The following is a 16637-nucleotide window of genomic DNA, read 5'->3' as shown; positions in this document are numbered from 1 at the left end:
AACAATGTACCAGCTGTATTTCATTTCCTTGTCTTTGCACTCACAGAAAAAAACTTTGTCTAATCCCAGGAATTCACCTGTCAGTGTTACAATAATGGAATTAAAGCATTTTAAATGGGATAGCTGATGGATTCAATAAGACGGTTGATTTTTTTTTTTTTTTTTTTTTACAGCAGAACACTTGGGGCTGCTGCAGAGAGGAAGGAAGAGGAGGCGGTACAAGCTGCAGCTTTAAGCCACAGACTTGCATGTTGTGTTTGGCACTAACTAGTTGAAGAGAGCCATTGCTATAAATCTCTGATGGGGTTAACTTTTTTATTGTTGCTCAAATTTAAGAGCTCAACCCCGCACTTGTTGGGTGCAAAGAGACTGCATGCCAAACAAGAAAACCAATTTTCCAAAGCCAGAACCAACAAAGAGCCGCAGATTAGACAAACAGAGACAGGCAGGCAGTGGAACTTTAACCTGGTGGTGTGCTCAGCGGGAGCGGGACGTCCCCTGCTGGCTTCCTCTGTTGACTTATAATAGAAAGACAATGGAAAAAGCAATCAAAGATTTCCACCCACTTATTACATATATGTATATTTTTCAAATGTGCATTACGTATCTCAGTACTTTGATGAGCTTTCCAACTCAGCCCACGCTGCTAATTTGAAATGTCGGGACATTTTATTTTCATCCCCTTGCACAAAGCTGTGAGCTCTTGACTGGAGGAACAAGGGAAGGTTAATGGCTGCACATCTACACACAGTGTGTGTGTGTGTGTGTGTGTGTGTGTGTTCAACCCGTCTACGAAGATGCATATTTTAAATATCAACTCGACACATGAAATGGAAGCATAACCACATTATTAGCCTTTCCACAGAGCAGTATTTGAAAGCAACTTTTAAAAAGGGACTTCTTCCTCCCCACACCTGCGGGTAGTGATTCCTCATAGGGACCTGACTGTTGGAAGCTCAGACCCTCAGTCTCAACAAAGCATGTTGAAGTGACTCTTGCTGTAAACTGGCACATAATGAATTTATGTAGCTGAACTGAATCCACATTATTTAAACATTTATGTGAATTCTGAAAAACTGAACGTTTTAACATTATGTGTTAATTCTTCACAAGGTAACTTTGTTACACTCTTACAGACATGCCCTGTATGTTAGTAGATGAAGTTACCATGTACTAACATACAGACCAACTACTCACCAAATGGATTTCACTGTTGTGGATATAACATCTTAACTGGTTCATTGTTAATTATAAACTGATTTATTCTTTACCTGTATTTATTAGAAATATTATTGTTACAAAGACACCAATCATGTTGCATAAGAAATTGTTTTTCAGTGTGTATAGACATGAAAATTAGACTGGCAGAGCAAGAACAGTTCAATCAAAAGCACAGTTGTGTACAGGGCTATGGAGGAATGGACTTTGTTATCAGTACAGATAATACAGCTACTAATACAACTTCTAAAACATTATTCATTTGGTCTGACTGTTAAAAATGGTAACATGAATTTAAAACTTTGTGTGTTTGCGAATTTTATATTATCAATGTTTCCCCTGATTTGTGTTATACGGAGCACTTTTGTGTGTTTTTATAGTGTGTATGTTTGTCTAGTCAGAATTTTATATTGTTTATGTGTGTCTGTCTTATAACGCATTGTTAAAATGTAAAGATTTGTGACCGCAGGAAGAATGGGGATCTTAATAAACACAAACTGCATCTCTGGGTGAACTAACCATTTCACACTGGCAGTATTAAGGACATCTTACAGCCACTGTGGGCAGTACACACTGCTCAGACAAATGCAGACTACAGGGAGTGCAGAATTATTAGGCAAGTTGTATTTTTGAGGAATAATTTTATTATTGAACAACAACCATGTTCTCAATGAACCCAAAAAACTCATTAATATCAAAGCTGAATGTTTTTGGAAGTAGTTTTTAGTTTGTTTTTAGTTTTAGCTATTTTAGGGGGATATCTATGTGTGCAGGTGACTATTACTGTGCATAATTATTAGGCAACTTAACAAAAAACAAATATATACCCATTTCAATTATTTATTTTTTACCAGTGAAACCAATATAACATCTCCACATTCACAAATATACATTTCTGACATTCAAAAACAAAACAAAAACAAATCAGCGACCAATATAGCCACCTTTCTTTGCAAGGACACTCAAAAGCCTGCCATCCATGGATTCTGTCAGTGTTTTGATCTGTTCACCATCAACATTGCGTGCAGCAGCAACCACAGCCTCCCAGACACTGTTCAGAGAGGTGTACTGTTTTCCCTCCTTGTAAATCTCACATTTGATGATGGACCACAGGTTCTCAATGGGGTTCAGATCAGGTGAACAAGGAGGCCATGTCATTAGTTTTTCTTCTTTTATACCCTTTCTTGCCAGCCACGCTGTGGAGTACTTGGACGCGTGTGATGGAGCATTGTCCTGCATGAAAATCATGTTTTTCTTGAAGGATGCAGACTTCTTCCTGTACCACTGCTTGAAGAAGGTGTCTTCCAGAAACTGGCAGTAGGACTGGGAGTTGAGCTTGACTCCATCCTCAACCCGAAAAGGCCCCACAAGCTCATCTTTGATGATACCAGCCCAAACCAGTACTCCACCTCCACCTTGCTGGCGTCTGAGTCGGACTGGAGCTCTCTGCCCTTTACCAATCCAGCCACGGGCCCATCCATCTGGCCCATCAAGACTCACTCTCATTTCATCAGTCCATAAAACCTTAGAAAAATCAGTCTTGAGATATTTCTTGGCCCAGTCTTGACGTTTCAGCTTGTGTGTCTTGTTCAGTGGTGGTCGTCTTTCAGCCTTTCTTACCTTGGCCATGTCTCTGAGTATTGCACACCTTGTGCTTTTGGGCACTCCAGTGATGTTGCAGCTCTGAAATATGGCCAAACTGGTGGCAAGTGGCATCTTGGCAGCTGCACGCTTGACTTTTCTCAGTTCATGGGCAGTTATTTTGCGCCTTGGTTTTTCCACACGCTTCTTGCGACCCTGTTGACTATTTTGAATGAAACGCTTGATTGTTCGATGATCACGCTTCAGAAGCTTTGCAATTTTAAGACTGCTGCATCCCTCTGCAAGATATCTCACTATTTTTGACTTTTCTGAGCCTGTCAAGTCCTTCTTTTGACCCATTTTGCCAAAGGAAAGGAAGTTGCCTAATAATTATGCACACCTGATATAGGGTGTTGATGTCATTAGACCACACCCCTTCTCATTACAGAGATGCACATCACCTAATATGCTTAATTGGTAGTAGGCTTTCGAGCCTATACAGCTTGGAGTAAGACAACATGCATGAAGAGGATGATGTGGACAAAATACTCATTTGCCTAATAATTCTGCACTCCCTGTATAGGAGAAACTGGGAAATGTTTAAAGGGGAGTTTATGGGTCTGTCACAGTAAGAGATGCTTCTGTTTTGTTGTAAATATACCAATATCTCCTGTGCCATGAAACCTGTTAATAGCTTACTGTTTCTATAAGGATGTGTCACTGAAAGTGTGTGTGTGTGTGTGTGTGTGTGTGAGAGAGAGAGAGAGAGAGAGAGAGAGAGCACAAGGGAGATTATGCTGTGTGCAGCTGCTCAGAATTGTGGCAGATGTGGGTTGAAGCTTTCCTGAGAACTGCTCGTACAAACAACGTGGCATGAGAAAGAACTCGTCTGTCACATGAAAACTAATGAAAAAATAAAATCTGTAGTTATAGCAGTACAAAAGCAGTACCACATTCTTTCAGGATAATGTATGTGTCATTAGTGGACCAAACTTTAGCTTTTAGAGGTGTTGATTTTTAGCAGTTTTAAAGATAATCAGCATATTTTAAAATGCAATGATCAATCCATCCATATCTATCCAAAGCTAAGCTGCTGTAGCAGCAAGCTACAGATGCTGTGTTTTCCAGTTCCTCATAAAGGATCATGAGGGCTTCCGTGTCCAGATGAGCTACATAATCTATTCACCAAGGTCTGGGTCAGGACTGGAACCCCTGACCAGGGCATGCATACCCAGTAATGGCCCCCAGACTAGGTCCCCCATGCTACCCAAGGCTACCTTAAAATATGTGCGAGAAATCTATCTATCTATCTATCTATCTATCTATACATATATTTTTTTTAAAATTTATTTATTAATACAGAGAGCGAGAGAGAGAGAGATAGATTCATATGGGCCACCCTTTTCAGTCTATTCATTTGTGTCAGTTTCATTAATTTACCACCAAACTTTTCATAGAAGCTGGTTTTCAAAACCCACAGATCTGGTCTTTTTTCCACTTTATTTTAATTTCTTCTTTGGAAAGAATAAAAAATTGTGTGAAAGTGAAACATGTGAACACCCTCAAAACGCTTCTTTACACACACACACACACACACACACACACACACACACGTACGTAAAATCTTCTTGAATTTCAACCAGTTACTTTTGTTTGTTTGTTTTGTTTTTTGTTTCAGTGGGCACTGAAACTAAACCTGCAGTTCGTCGTTGTGCTTATAAACATCTGGGCGTCAGTCAGCTTTTATTCACAGAGCAACAAAAAAGAACACAAAACAGAGACTTTTGATATGATCCACTTTCACCCATCTGTGTGATTTGCTGTGGTCTGTAGTTCTCCCTCACCCACTAACTGCATGTGTATGTTTGTCTCGCACGTGTGTGTCTGCGTATGTGTGAAAAATCCATTGTATGTGCAAATGTACATATCCAATGTGCAAATTTTGCACATTGGATATGTTTGTTGGGTGTGTTTATATGGGTGTACATGTTGCTGCAGGCTTACCTGTAAACTGTGTGCGTGTGTGTGTGTGTTTGTGTGTGTGGGGACACGTGGGTATTCGTTTTGTATGGTTTCATAGCTTCACACAGGAAATGTTCCTATCTGACAGAGTCACACACTTCTCTTTACTGAACATGGTGTTTGTTAGCACGTGGCAAATAGCTTTTACATAGTGAGGACTGTGATAACCCCCTCACACCTTCCAGGAAACAAAATCTGTCCTCATCACAGACCTGCATCAAACAGCTTAGCGGGCTTCAGAGGAGAGCAAGATGAGGGTGAGGGCTCTGTGGATGGTGGTGATGGTGTGCTTCAGTGATGGAGAAGGCACAGAATGCTTAGGTAAGACCAGTGAATTTGTGAAATAATTTCAGTTATTTGTATAAGTGAGTGTTTTAATCATTGTGACGACTTTCAGAATGACTGAGAGCTGTCACGTTCCCTGTCGGATTCTCGTGTTTTTACTTACTTTGCAGTGGTTATAAAGTGAGTTTGTTATGGACAGTCCTCAAAATGTTCATTCTTGTGTTCTGTCAGCCTGCAGTTTCGTGGTACTGTGGGACAACGCATTAAATACTAATACATGGCTCACAAATAACTTTTAATACACAATATGTACACTCTGAGAAACAGTAAAAAATCTGCACTGACATAAACCTTCACACAGGAAAGTTTGTGAAGGTTTATGTCTTGACTTGGAAAACTATGCAAACTCACTGGCTCAAAAAATGAGAAAAACTAAAGATTGAGTTATTCTTTAGTGCAGCTCTTTGACTTGATACTAAATTAAATCAGATGTGAGGTATATAACCTAAGTTTAGCAAAGTTAATGACAGAATGAATGACCTAGATTCATATAAGAGTACTTATACTCAACATTTATGCTTTGGGTTGGTCATATTGCGCCACATACACAATCACAGGAACGCTGGTTTTAATAGCAGTAGAACTGTTAATAACTACGCTTTTACACTCTGCTACACCACAGAAAGAACAGCTCTGAAAATGAGACAATATCTCTGGGCAACATTGCCTTTTTAATTTGAGAGTTAAGAGGAGAAGGGCAAGACATGTTTGAGCTATTTAAAGCAACAGCAGAAACCTGACTGAGAAGACGAAACCATCCAGAGAGCAGACGTGAAGACAAAAGGTAACTAAGAAAACTACAATCAGCACAGCAGGGCGAGAGGCTAAAGCATAAAGGAACAAATGATACAACCACTAACAGAAGACTATAAACATATGAACATAAATCCTTTCTTAAAACAAAGACAGTCCAGAATATAAAACTAGAGATACTAGCAATAAAGAAGAGTAAACCAAGAACACCCTGTACCATGACTGTGAATGATGACATCCAACATTTACTTTATTGTTTCATACAACACAAAGAAAAACTCTTGAAAATCTGTTAATAATAAACAGAAGAGTCTTCTTTTATGGTCACAAAAGTGTGACAAATCATAAACACTTTAAAAATAATAATAATAATAATAATAATAGGAGGTGAAGAAACTGAAAATTCTGCTGAAAACAGGTTAAGAAGCAGAATTTTTGCTGAAAAGAGGTGAAAAGGCAAACATTCTGCTGAAAAGGGGTGAAGAAGCTGAAATATGTACTGAAAAGAGGTGAAAAAGTTAAACTGTCTGCTGAAAGGAAATGTTTCCAGGAGCTGGGTTCGAACCTGGGCCTCCTGGTTTCAAAGTAGTTACTCATCTCACTGAGCCAAACTGATTTTCAGGAAACTGAGAGGTCGAAAAGCTGAAAATTCTGCTGAAAAGAGGCCAAGAAGCTAAAAATAATGCTGAAAAGACGTGAATCAGCAGAATTTCTGCTGAAAATAGGTAAAGAAGCTGGAATTTGTGCTGAAAAGTAGTGAAAAACAGAAAATTCTGCTGAAAAGAGGTGAAGAAGCTGAAATTTGTGTTGAAAAGAGTTAAAAAAGTTGAACTGTTTGCTGAAATTTTTTTTTGTCATAAGCGGGATTTGAACCCAGACCTCCCACTCTGAGAACGGCTGCTCATCTTACTGAACTAAAACACAGCTCAGCCCAGCAAGCTAAACTGGTGATCACACTCATAACGTGGTCCCATTCAGCAAAATGGGCCAAAAATGGCATAAAAAGCTTAATATCTCAAAAAGTATAGAAGGTATGAGCACCAAAAGTCATAGCCGGCATTAATAACAGAAATAGCAGAATAGTTTAAAATTTGAACTGTGAAAATTGCACAAAAACTGTGGAAGTAGTTCCACGGCGAAGAAGCATGGAGCAACTAGAATAAAGTACAAAGAACTAGAAAAAGTTGCATTTCCTGCGAAAATGCTGTTTGAATGCCTTGCAGTGGAATCTGAAAACAGCAGAAGAAGGAGAATTATCTGCTGAAAAGAGGTGTAACTTTGTGCCAGAAAAAATTTCAATATCTCAAAAAGTGTAGAAGTAATGAGCACCAAAAGTCTTTACCAAAAAGAGGTAAAGAAGCTGAATTTTGTACTGAAAAGAGGTGAAATGGTGAGGAAAAGAAATTTTTGCCATGAGCAGGATTTGAACCTGGCCCTCCTGGTCTCAAGGCCGCTACTCAGCTGAGTGAGCCAAACTCATTCTCACAAAAAAAAGAGATGGAGAAACTGAGAATTCTGCTAAATGAGAAGAAGCTGCTGAGCTTTGTGCTGAGAAGAGGTGAAAAAGCTGAAAAATTTGCAGAAAAGAGGTGAATCAGCAGAATTTCTGCTGAAAAGAGGTAAAGAAGCAGAAAATTCTGCTGAAAAGAGAGAAAGAAGCAGAACGTTGGATCATATTTTACTTGTTGACTGAAAAATTGTAAACTGGGGCATTCCAGGTCAGAAGCTGAAAATGTTTCAGTTCATGTTTCAGTTCATGTTTGACAACAACTGACAGAAATCCCAGTTCGACCACAGATCTGAGCGTGCCTGCAGGGATGGAATTTGAGCCTGGAGTGGCAAACCTGAGCTGGACATCAGAATTGTGCCAGAGCAGCATGTTTCAGCAAGTTTGCAGATGCTCTTTTGTAGTAAAAGCAGCAGAACCAGTGATAATAATACAGGTTGTGTCAATAACAACATGCAAGGCAAGCTGAATGCTCTGTTTTGTTCATTTTCATTCTAGGAGTTTTATTTCTACACCAGTAGGGCATAAAAACAGACTCCTTTAAATCTTTGAAGTGACCACTGATCTGTTACTAGTGTCAAAGTTGGGTGGTAAAGCAGCCCTCACCGTGCTGCTCCTTTTGGTGGATTGAAACACTATTGTGGCTCATCTTGAACACTGGGGTGTCTTTAAGGACACAGCTATTGACTGATGCAGCCTTATCTTAAGGCTAGGACCTCCCCTGTGTCTACTAGACACTTTTCCTTCTGTGTCTTGTGGGTCCCTCAGTTGCCCATCCACTCATCTTCTGTTTGCATCTCCTTCCACTTGGTAATATCATAGGAAATACAGCTTCAACATGGCTACTAGCAGCACTTGAGAATTATTGAAAGACTCAAATCTTTTCAGTTTTTTATAATCTGTAAAAAGCCAAACATATCTTTATTACTTTGCATGTGGATTACTATAATTCACCATACCTACATTAGTAACCTGCTGTTCTCTGGTTGTTGTTGCCAGTATGCAGCTGTTTACTGGTGAATATTGAAGTACTGGGGTGTGTACATTTGCACATACTTTGCACAGTAGAGCTGTGTCAGTGAGAGCTGTGCCTAAATGTGCTCTATAAATATTTTTGACTGACTTTTACTATTTGTTTTGTGTTTATACTAAATTTGAGCAACATGTTTCATAAAAGCAGAGAAAGGTGCAACAGTTCACGTTGGCATGGGTTACAACATTGTCGGAGTTTGGTGAGAAAAATGTACTGCTTACATGTATTCAGATTTTACAGTCTTCCAGGTCCTGGAAGCATGCACATCATGCTTGTACATTACAACGCTGAGCATCGTTATTTGTCGAGTATGACAGGTAGCCTCTGCACAACCTTATCCTTTGTTGCTTGGACTCTGTTTTTGTCCATCAGGTGGCCCCGTCATCTCAGTGACCGAATCCAGTAAAGTGATGGTTCCATGTCCACGTATCCAAGCCTCAGAGATGAAATATCAGTTCATCTTCAATGAAAAACCCATCAGTAAAGTCTGCCTGAATAAGGTCAGTGTGTGAGCTTGTAGCTTTCTTTAGCTGCCACATTTTCCTTACTAAGGACATTCATTAAAAAAACCTTCAGTATAGATTTTTGTATCATTCAAATATGTTGAATTTGTTTTCTGTGTCATGAGCACTGGAGCGCAGTGCAGTACACCTAGCCAGTATGCACCACAGTTATGTAAACAGTTTATGCTGAAGTCATAGTATTCATTCTGCTTTTATGTCTCAGAGAAAACTTTGAAATGAAAGTCAGATTGCAAGAACTGCTGATCTCTGCCACACGGGAAAACCACACTGTCTCACCTCTGCACTGCACTGAGATTCCATGCAAGTTGGGGTTTCTATTTGTTAACAGTATGCAGTATCACAATGCAGATGCACTGAATTTTGAAAGCTGTGAGCAATCAAGGCCATGACATCGACATGTGATGGCAAGCTGACAATTAAAATTGCTGCATGGACCTCTATATGTATTTTTGTAAGGTATTATGAATCTTTGTGCAGAACATCTTTGGTCCCCGTCGGCACTGAGTCTAAAAGTCTACGAACTTTTATTGGCCGGTTGAATTACATTCTTCAAAAAGACACTTTGTCATTTGGAGTTTTGATGACAGAAATCGAGAGCTCTGTCTAAGACTTGGTTTCAAAATGTCCCATAGGTGTATGAGCTGGGCTGAGATCTGGGGACTGTGATGGCCTTAGCATATGAACATCATCGCAATCTTTATTGTCATTGTGCTTTAAGAACAATGACAATTGTATGCAAAACCGTTCAGTGCAAGTGAAAAGAATCAAAATCAGAAATTATTAATCCTGAAGGAAATTATGGGAAATTATAAAAGAGCACACTTTTGAGAGAAAAAATCATTTCAGTCCTCATCGTGCTGAAAAACCACAGAGGAGGGAGAAGCTCTAACTGTGTTTGGTTACTATTTCATGTTGAGAGTCAAAGGCTCTTGGTAACATCATACGTCAGCATATGGATGAAACAGTAATCAGTGGCTGGTGGTATAATATTCCTTTAACTAAATGTCAGGCTGTCTTCTTTAGAAAGCTTTATTACAGTTTCACTGACTGTTAAACCAATTTATGTGGTTGCTTCAGATCATACCTCCCCCACAGACCCCCAAAACCACATATGAACTTCAACTTCAACCCATTGATGTAAGCAATTTGAAAAAAACATCTGAAAATTCCTGCAAAAGAGCCACAACAGTATGGGCAGAAAAGTATGTACAGAAAGACATTTAAGTAATATTTTACATTAAATTAAATTTTATTTCACTAATGTAGTGTAATGTAGTGATGTAGTATATACATATATATATATATAGATATATATATATATATATAAGGTGTGCATAGTATTATATACATATTGTGAATCCACAATGTCTTTTCAGTGTTTTCCTTTTTTTCCTGAAGTATAGTTTTTATTTTTTCAGGTAACTAACATTTTAGTTTGAGTTATTTTTCTTTAATTTTGCTGAACCATATTACCTTTCTTCTTCTGTAACCATGATAAAGGTCAAGTATAGAAACTGCCACCCGTGATCAATAGTGAAATCCCTGTAAATAGCACTTTAAGCAGCATTATTAGACTTGTTGCAGTCACTTGGTCAGTATGCATAAATCAGTGTTATGTACATTTATAAGACATACACATAAACACATGTAACTTCTTTTTTAATTTCTAAATGTAATCTTCTCTCGTATTAGAGATCTGCTGTAGAAGAATAATCAGGATGTGGGATGTGCATGACTGGCAGCATGATTGTATCATTTCACCACACACAAAAAGATAATACTGACGTCACTGATCTCTGTGTCACACACTTTCAGACTATATATATATATATATATATATATATATATATATATATATATATACATATATATGTATATACTTAGTGCATACTGCAGTAATTATTCATTACTCTTTTCTCTTGTAATATTTTGGAAAAAGCCTGTGTCCTCCTGGTCCTAAGCCGGGTAAATGAGAAGGGTGCTTGAGGAGGACATCTGGGGAAACATGAGGATCATAAAGAATGAGATCTCTGTATTACATTGGTCAGGACCCAGGTTTGCCACAACAACCTCTGGTGCTGGTGAAAACTGCTTCTGCTTCTGTTGGTCAATGACAAGATGAAGAAACTGGGAGGTGTCTAATGTGGCAGCAAGACAGAAGGACAGGCAAGCACCTTGAGGCAGCTGTTGTTGGTGGCATAAATAAATTTAAAGATGAGAGCAGCACCTCTGAATGTAGGCACAATGCTGGCAGGGGAACGTGTTGGCTGATATGAATGAGAGAAGAAAAGGTAGATACATCACATGTGTGACATGTGCGGTAGATGAGTTTACATACCTGAAATCAGCCATCTAAGGCAATGGACAGTGCACAAGAGTGGTGAAGAAGAGAGAGCAGGCAGGGTGACAGAACAATAGTAGCAACAGTGAAAGGGAAGGTTTACCAGATGTTAATGAGACCAGCTTTGATGTATGGTTTGGAGATGAGGGCACTGACAAAAGAGACAGGATACTGGACTGGAGGTGGCAGAGTTTTCAAGATTTTCACTGGGTCCAGAATGGACAGGATTAGAAATGAGAACATCACAGGTTCAGGTTGAGCAGTTTGGAGAGGCAAGGCTGAGATGGTTTGGACATGTGCATTTTGAGCACATAACAACCATTTATGTTTCATCCATGTGTGAACTGTAATGAACTCTGCTTCTTTCAAACTTGCTCCTTTGAATTAAACAGATATAAAAAAAAAGGTCTATAACTTAGTATTATGAGCCATATTAAAATGATGAAAGCATATTTAATAGAAATGAGATTTTCAGTTAATCTGAACAGTAGTTCAGTTCAAATAAATCATCAACTCAGAGAAAGATGGAATCACAGAAACAACAAATATTTTTAAGTACATAGATAAGAAAAGTAAATACATTTTTATTATTAGTTAATAAAGTACATACATTCAGAGGCATCCATGAATAAATCCATTGTGTGCTGCTTACTGGGTCTGTGTCATGGAGCAACAGTCTGAACATGGCTGACGAGGCTCCCGCTCTCTGGTTACCTCGACTCACTCCATTTGATGAGCTGGCTTTCAGTTGAAATGATTGTGAATGATTGCTTCTTGTTGTCTTTATACAGAACCATACTGCACAGTTTGAAGTCACAGTGAGTGAGAGTGGGATGTACTCCTGCATCACTGAGAAGATTTATCCTCCACCATACAAACAGAGCTGTCAGAGAATCCAAGTCAATGTGACTGGTAAAACACGTGACTCATACACACAAACTCATTAAGAAAACCATTCCTTTCCATTCTGTGTGTGAGATCATGAATTGTCTGATTGTCTCTGTGTTTGACCTTTTCTCTGTGTTTGTATGTCTTAGTCTGTGTGTTACCCAGGTGTCTCTTCTCTGTTCTTTTACCTCATGTATGTCTAAGTCCTCAGTTTTCCTCGGTGTTGTGTGATCGCCTGATGCTGTGCGCTCCGTTTGTTCCATGTGTAGTTTCTTATATGACCGAGTTTGCTGTGTTGAGTTACACCTTCTACTTTCCACACATGCCAAATAGTGACATTAAGTGCAAAAAACAGTAAAACTGAATCCAGCAGTTATGAACCTGGTAATTCAATAATTTATCTGTTCTGTTTGTTATCTACACACAACCTCATAGAATTATGTGAGGTAAAGCTGAATGAGAAATGCATCCAAAAACCTTCAAAATACTTCTTGCAGAGTCTCACAAAGCTTAAAAAACCAAGTGCTAGTGAGTTGCAGCCTTCTGGAGTCTGGATGAGCTCTTTGCACATCACAGATAAAGAGACTTTTAACACTCAGTCTTTGACTCCCTGCTTACTTAGGTTGTTCAATCATAGTTATGCAGAGTCCCCTGCAGCTGGTAGATCGCACCTAGATTTTCAAGCTAGGTTTTTCAGATTAGACCACATGTATGTCTGTGTGGTCAGAAGCCTGCAGGGCTGCAGATTGGAAGTCCCTGCAAACAGTACTGAGGAGAGAATTCAGTGGGTCTTCCCCACATCCAGGACACTCCACAGGAACACTGTCTGAGCAGAACAAATACATTACAAGGTCTCTTCTCCCTGCTGACGAGGCACTAAAGGTTCACAGCGGGTAAAATAAATATGAAACACGTCACCAGTTTTAAGTACATATATTTCTAAAGGTGCTAATTTAATGCTAACTTTGAATTATGACCAGATCTCCAGTCCACACAAACAAACAAATGAAACCATAGATGTTCACAAATGAGATTATGAGGAATAATCAGAAATGACATTGAAAAAGTATTGAACACATGCAGAAAGGGAGATGTGAAAGGCATGGGATGTCATGACAGCTGAAATCAGTCATTTGAAAGCAGCCCTGCTGGTTAGCCCACTCCCCTTCCTGCTGCTCCCCACCAATTGTTGTTGCTTTCTAAACTACTGAAGGGTCAGAATATTCACACTACATCCAGAGGAATTCTAAGCACTTATAACAATTACCCACAGTGCAATTAATCTAACTATACACAGATAATTTATATAGACCACTGTTGGGGCCATAATCTGCAAGTGGAAAGAACATAATTTCACCATAAACTGGCCACAACCAGCCGCTTCAGACAGATTTCAGACAGAATGAACAGAATGATCAGAAGGGCCAAGGAGCATTTAAACTGGGATCAGCAGGTATGATCGTTTCAAAGAAAACAATAAGTAATGTCCTCTCCAAAAGTTGAATCTGTTCATCTGGACGTAGCATTTTGTGTTCATCTGGACGTAGCGTTTTGTGGGAGAAACGTTTCGTCACTCATCCAAGTGACTTCTTCAGACTGAAGACTGAAGAAGTCACTTGGATGAGTGACGAAACGTTTCTCCCACAAAACGCTACGTCCAGATGAACAGATTCAACTTTTGGAGATTTACTTTCCTGGATGATTGAGAATGCATCAAGAAGTAATGTCCTCAGCTGCCCGTATTCAGACTCTACTGCTGAAAAAACAAACATTTTAAAGTGAATTTAAAGTTTGCTGAACAACATTTAGACAAGCCTGTGCAATACTGGGAAATATAGTCGTGTCAGATGAGACTAAAATTAGAAAACTCTTTGGATGCCATCATCCACGCCATGTTTGGAGGTCACAAAATACCCCAAAACACCACACCGACAGTAAGGTTTTGGTGGGGACATCAAGAAAGGATTTCAGAGGTGCTTTTTCCACATGAATGTGAAATGTAATATATAATAATAATAATATAAACTGTCTTCTTATGGAATTTCAGATGGGAAGACTTTCAACGACAGCATCATACCTGTTAAGGACTGTCCATGCAATCCTCCGTTAATCCCAGAGGTGGTGATGTGGGCGGGATCTTGTGCTTTATTGGTCTACAGCCTGACAATCACCTGCATAACCATTGCTATATGGGTAAGAATAAAAAGATGGATGGATTTCACTCATATGTCCACATAAAAGTAGCCAAAGCAGGTAAAGGGATCAAAATGGGGTAACCATGGAGATACCTTTGTACACAGACGCCTTCTCCGCCTGCTTCTCTTGTTGGGTGTTAGTGAAAGTAGAAAACGTATGACACAAAATAGAAATGGAGAACATTCACTTCAGAGTCAAAGTTATGTGTGACTGACAGTAGAAAACATGGTGAGGGCTCAGCAGGCTGCAGTAGAGGTTATCCATGTTACTGGATCAGGAATTCACTTCAGAAAGATGGTTTCTGCCATTTTAGGTCATTCCTATCACTGATCTGGGTTCAGGGGGTTACTTTCCTCATAAATTTGTTTCATATCATTAATTCGATATTTTAAAACCAAATTGTCACATGTGTCAAATGTCCGACAGCTTTATGTCACAGCTGGATTCATGAGAAACTTCATAAACTGCAGATGACATTAGGGATGAAAATTAGACACAGTTTACTGTCCATATGTGTCTGATACTTCAGTGTACTTTTACTATGAGCATCATTCTGTAAGAGCCAAATCCTTAAATATCTGCAAACGGCACCGTGTCTCTCTGCATATGTTTGCAGGCAGTAATATTCAAAATATCGAACTCATCAGCTTTCCCTCATCAACGGTGGAGGTAATGAAGAATAAACCAGATGCATTACCAAGAAGCTTTCTCACTGGGTTTTTGGCAGACGTAGCTGATTTTATCAGTTCAGACATGTTCAGCTGATATCAGTTTGTAGATGCTAATTCACTGAAATATGACTGAAATTCTGATGAGATAGCTGATGCTTGCAAAACAACTAAACCAAAGCAGTTTTTATGCGGTTGAGTTTTTTTGTGTAGCACACTCAGTGTGAGATAACCCACCCCCTTCTTCCTAGTGTAAAAACAGCACTTGAAGCCTGGATGTGACGATTTCTGTCTTTTCCATTTGGTCACAAAAAATGGTCATGACGAAAAGAAGCAGGGCTAATGATGAAACTGCACACTGATGAGACTGACAGCATGTAGCTCTAAGTGCACACCAAAGACAACCCTCCACTTTCAAACATAATATTAATAATATTTACAAGCAGACATGACCCAGATCGAGTGACTGGGCCCAGAAGCTCAGCAGGAAAGTGTTTACAGAGGTCAGCTGTTCCTCCACAGGACTGGAAGTCTGTTTGCAACCACAGCTACGGCCACCTGGTGGCCTTCAGATAGAATGCAGCTTTAAGCCACTTCACTGACTTCATTTTTCCAAATCGGGAGCTACATCCATGTTTTATACTGTCTATTATTTCTGCTAACAGTGTGTAATTTGTGTATAATAATTAGGAATCATGCAGTAAATAAGAGCCATTCATATCAAAGTAACCACAGAGAGTAGGTGTGTATATATGCTTTTTAAGGTACACCTGTTCTGTTAAGCTGCCTGATGATGCAAATATCTAATAAGCCATTCACATGGCAGCAACTCTGTGTATAGGGTACTGTATTTGTCTAAAAAATCACAACAACAATGTGTCTGTTGGCTTTGTGTTCCTTAGAAAAAGCAGAAGAAAGAAGAGATGGATAGTGTTGTGTATGAAAACACCAGACCCAGAGACTTCAGGAAATCTCCCAAACTTTAACTGCTGCTTATGGCAATCATCCATAAATATCATGAGTATTAAACCTAGGAATGCTGCCAACACCTTTTAGTACAAGTCAGAAGACTACTGCATAGGTATGGAAAAGATTCGCCTGTTGTGGTCTTTACCAAGTTGTTTTTTGATGTTGTTTGTATGTTTTCTGATGGTTAGCCTAAATGGCGTGGACATGCACAGCACATTTAATGGTATCCACTGACTCAGTCTCATTGCATCATTTTAACTTGTGTTAAAAGTGTGGACATTCTGTGGATTTTATTGGCAGTTCGATGAATATCCTACACCAAACAAATAGACTGAAGTCAACAAAATGACAGTGCTTGTGTTGACTATATTGCGGACAGATCTTATTGTAAATAACACAGAAGCTTGTTATACATTCTATCATAATATTTGTATCCAATAATGATACTGTTAAACTATGTTAAATAATACCCACAGAAGCAAAAAAGATGCTTCGGGATCACATTTAGTGTCGTCCTGGTAGATGTTTGGATTTCAGGTATTTGTTTTATGGTTGGTGCTGCGTAGGTTTAGGATTAGGATTATCACATGTG

The 16637-nt window shown here is 39.1% G+C and overlaps 1 protein-coding gene across 1 annotated transcript; it reads left to right on the top strand.

Annotated features, from left to right (window-relative positions):
* Positions 1-4886: 4886 nt before the first annotated feature.
* On the top strand, positions 4887-16144 carry LOC109197705 (uncharacterized). The gene is made up of 5 exons (XM_019353461.2): positions 4887-5142; positions 8832-8959; positions 12116-12236; positions 14260-14405; positions 15979-16144. The coding sequence occupies exons 1-5, from the start codon at positions 5073-5075 to the stop codon at positions 16060-16062; spliced, it is 549 nt and encodes a 182-aa protein (XP_019209006.1). The 5' UTR covers positions 4887-5072; the 3' UTR covers positions 16063-16144.
* Positions 16145-16637: the final 493 nt, after the last annotated feature.

The sequence above is a fragment of the Oreochromis niloticus genome, linkage group LG16 (genome assembly GCF_001858045.2).
Source record: "Oreochromis niloticus isolate F11D_XX linkage group LG16, O_niloticus_UMD_NMBU, whole genome shotgun sequence".
Taxonomy (NCBI): domain Eukaryota; kingdom Metazoa; phylum Chordata; class Actinopteri; order Cichliformes; family Cichlidae; genus Oreochromis; species Oreochromis niloticus.
The sequence above is the reverse complement of the archived record's forward strand: the minus strand, read 5'-3'. Positions and strand labels throughout refer to the sequence as shown.

Excerpts from the sequence above, each read along its gene's own strand:
- LOC109197705 (XM_019353461.2), top strand. The coding sequence starts at position 5,073 with ATGAGGGTGAGGGCTCTGTGGATGGTGGTGATGGTGTGCTTCAGTGAT. Across the intron at positions 8,960-12,115 it reads GTAAAGTCTGCCTGAATAAG|AACCATACTGCACAGTTTGA; the intron begins GTCAGTGTGTGA and ends GTCTTTATACAG. Across the intron at positions 14,406-15,978 it reads GCATAACCATTGCTATATGG|AAAAAGCAGAAGAAAGAAGA; the intron begins GTAAGAATAAAA and ends TGTGTTCCTTAG.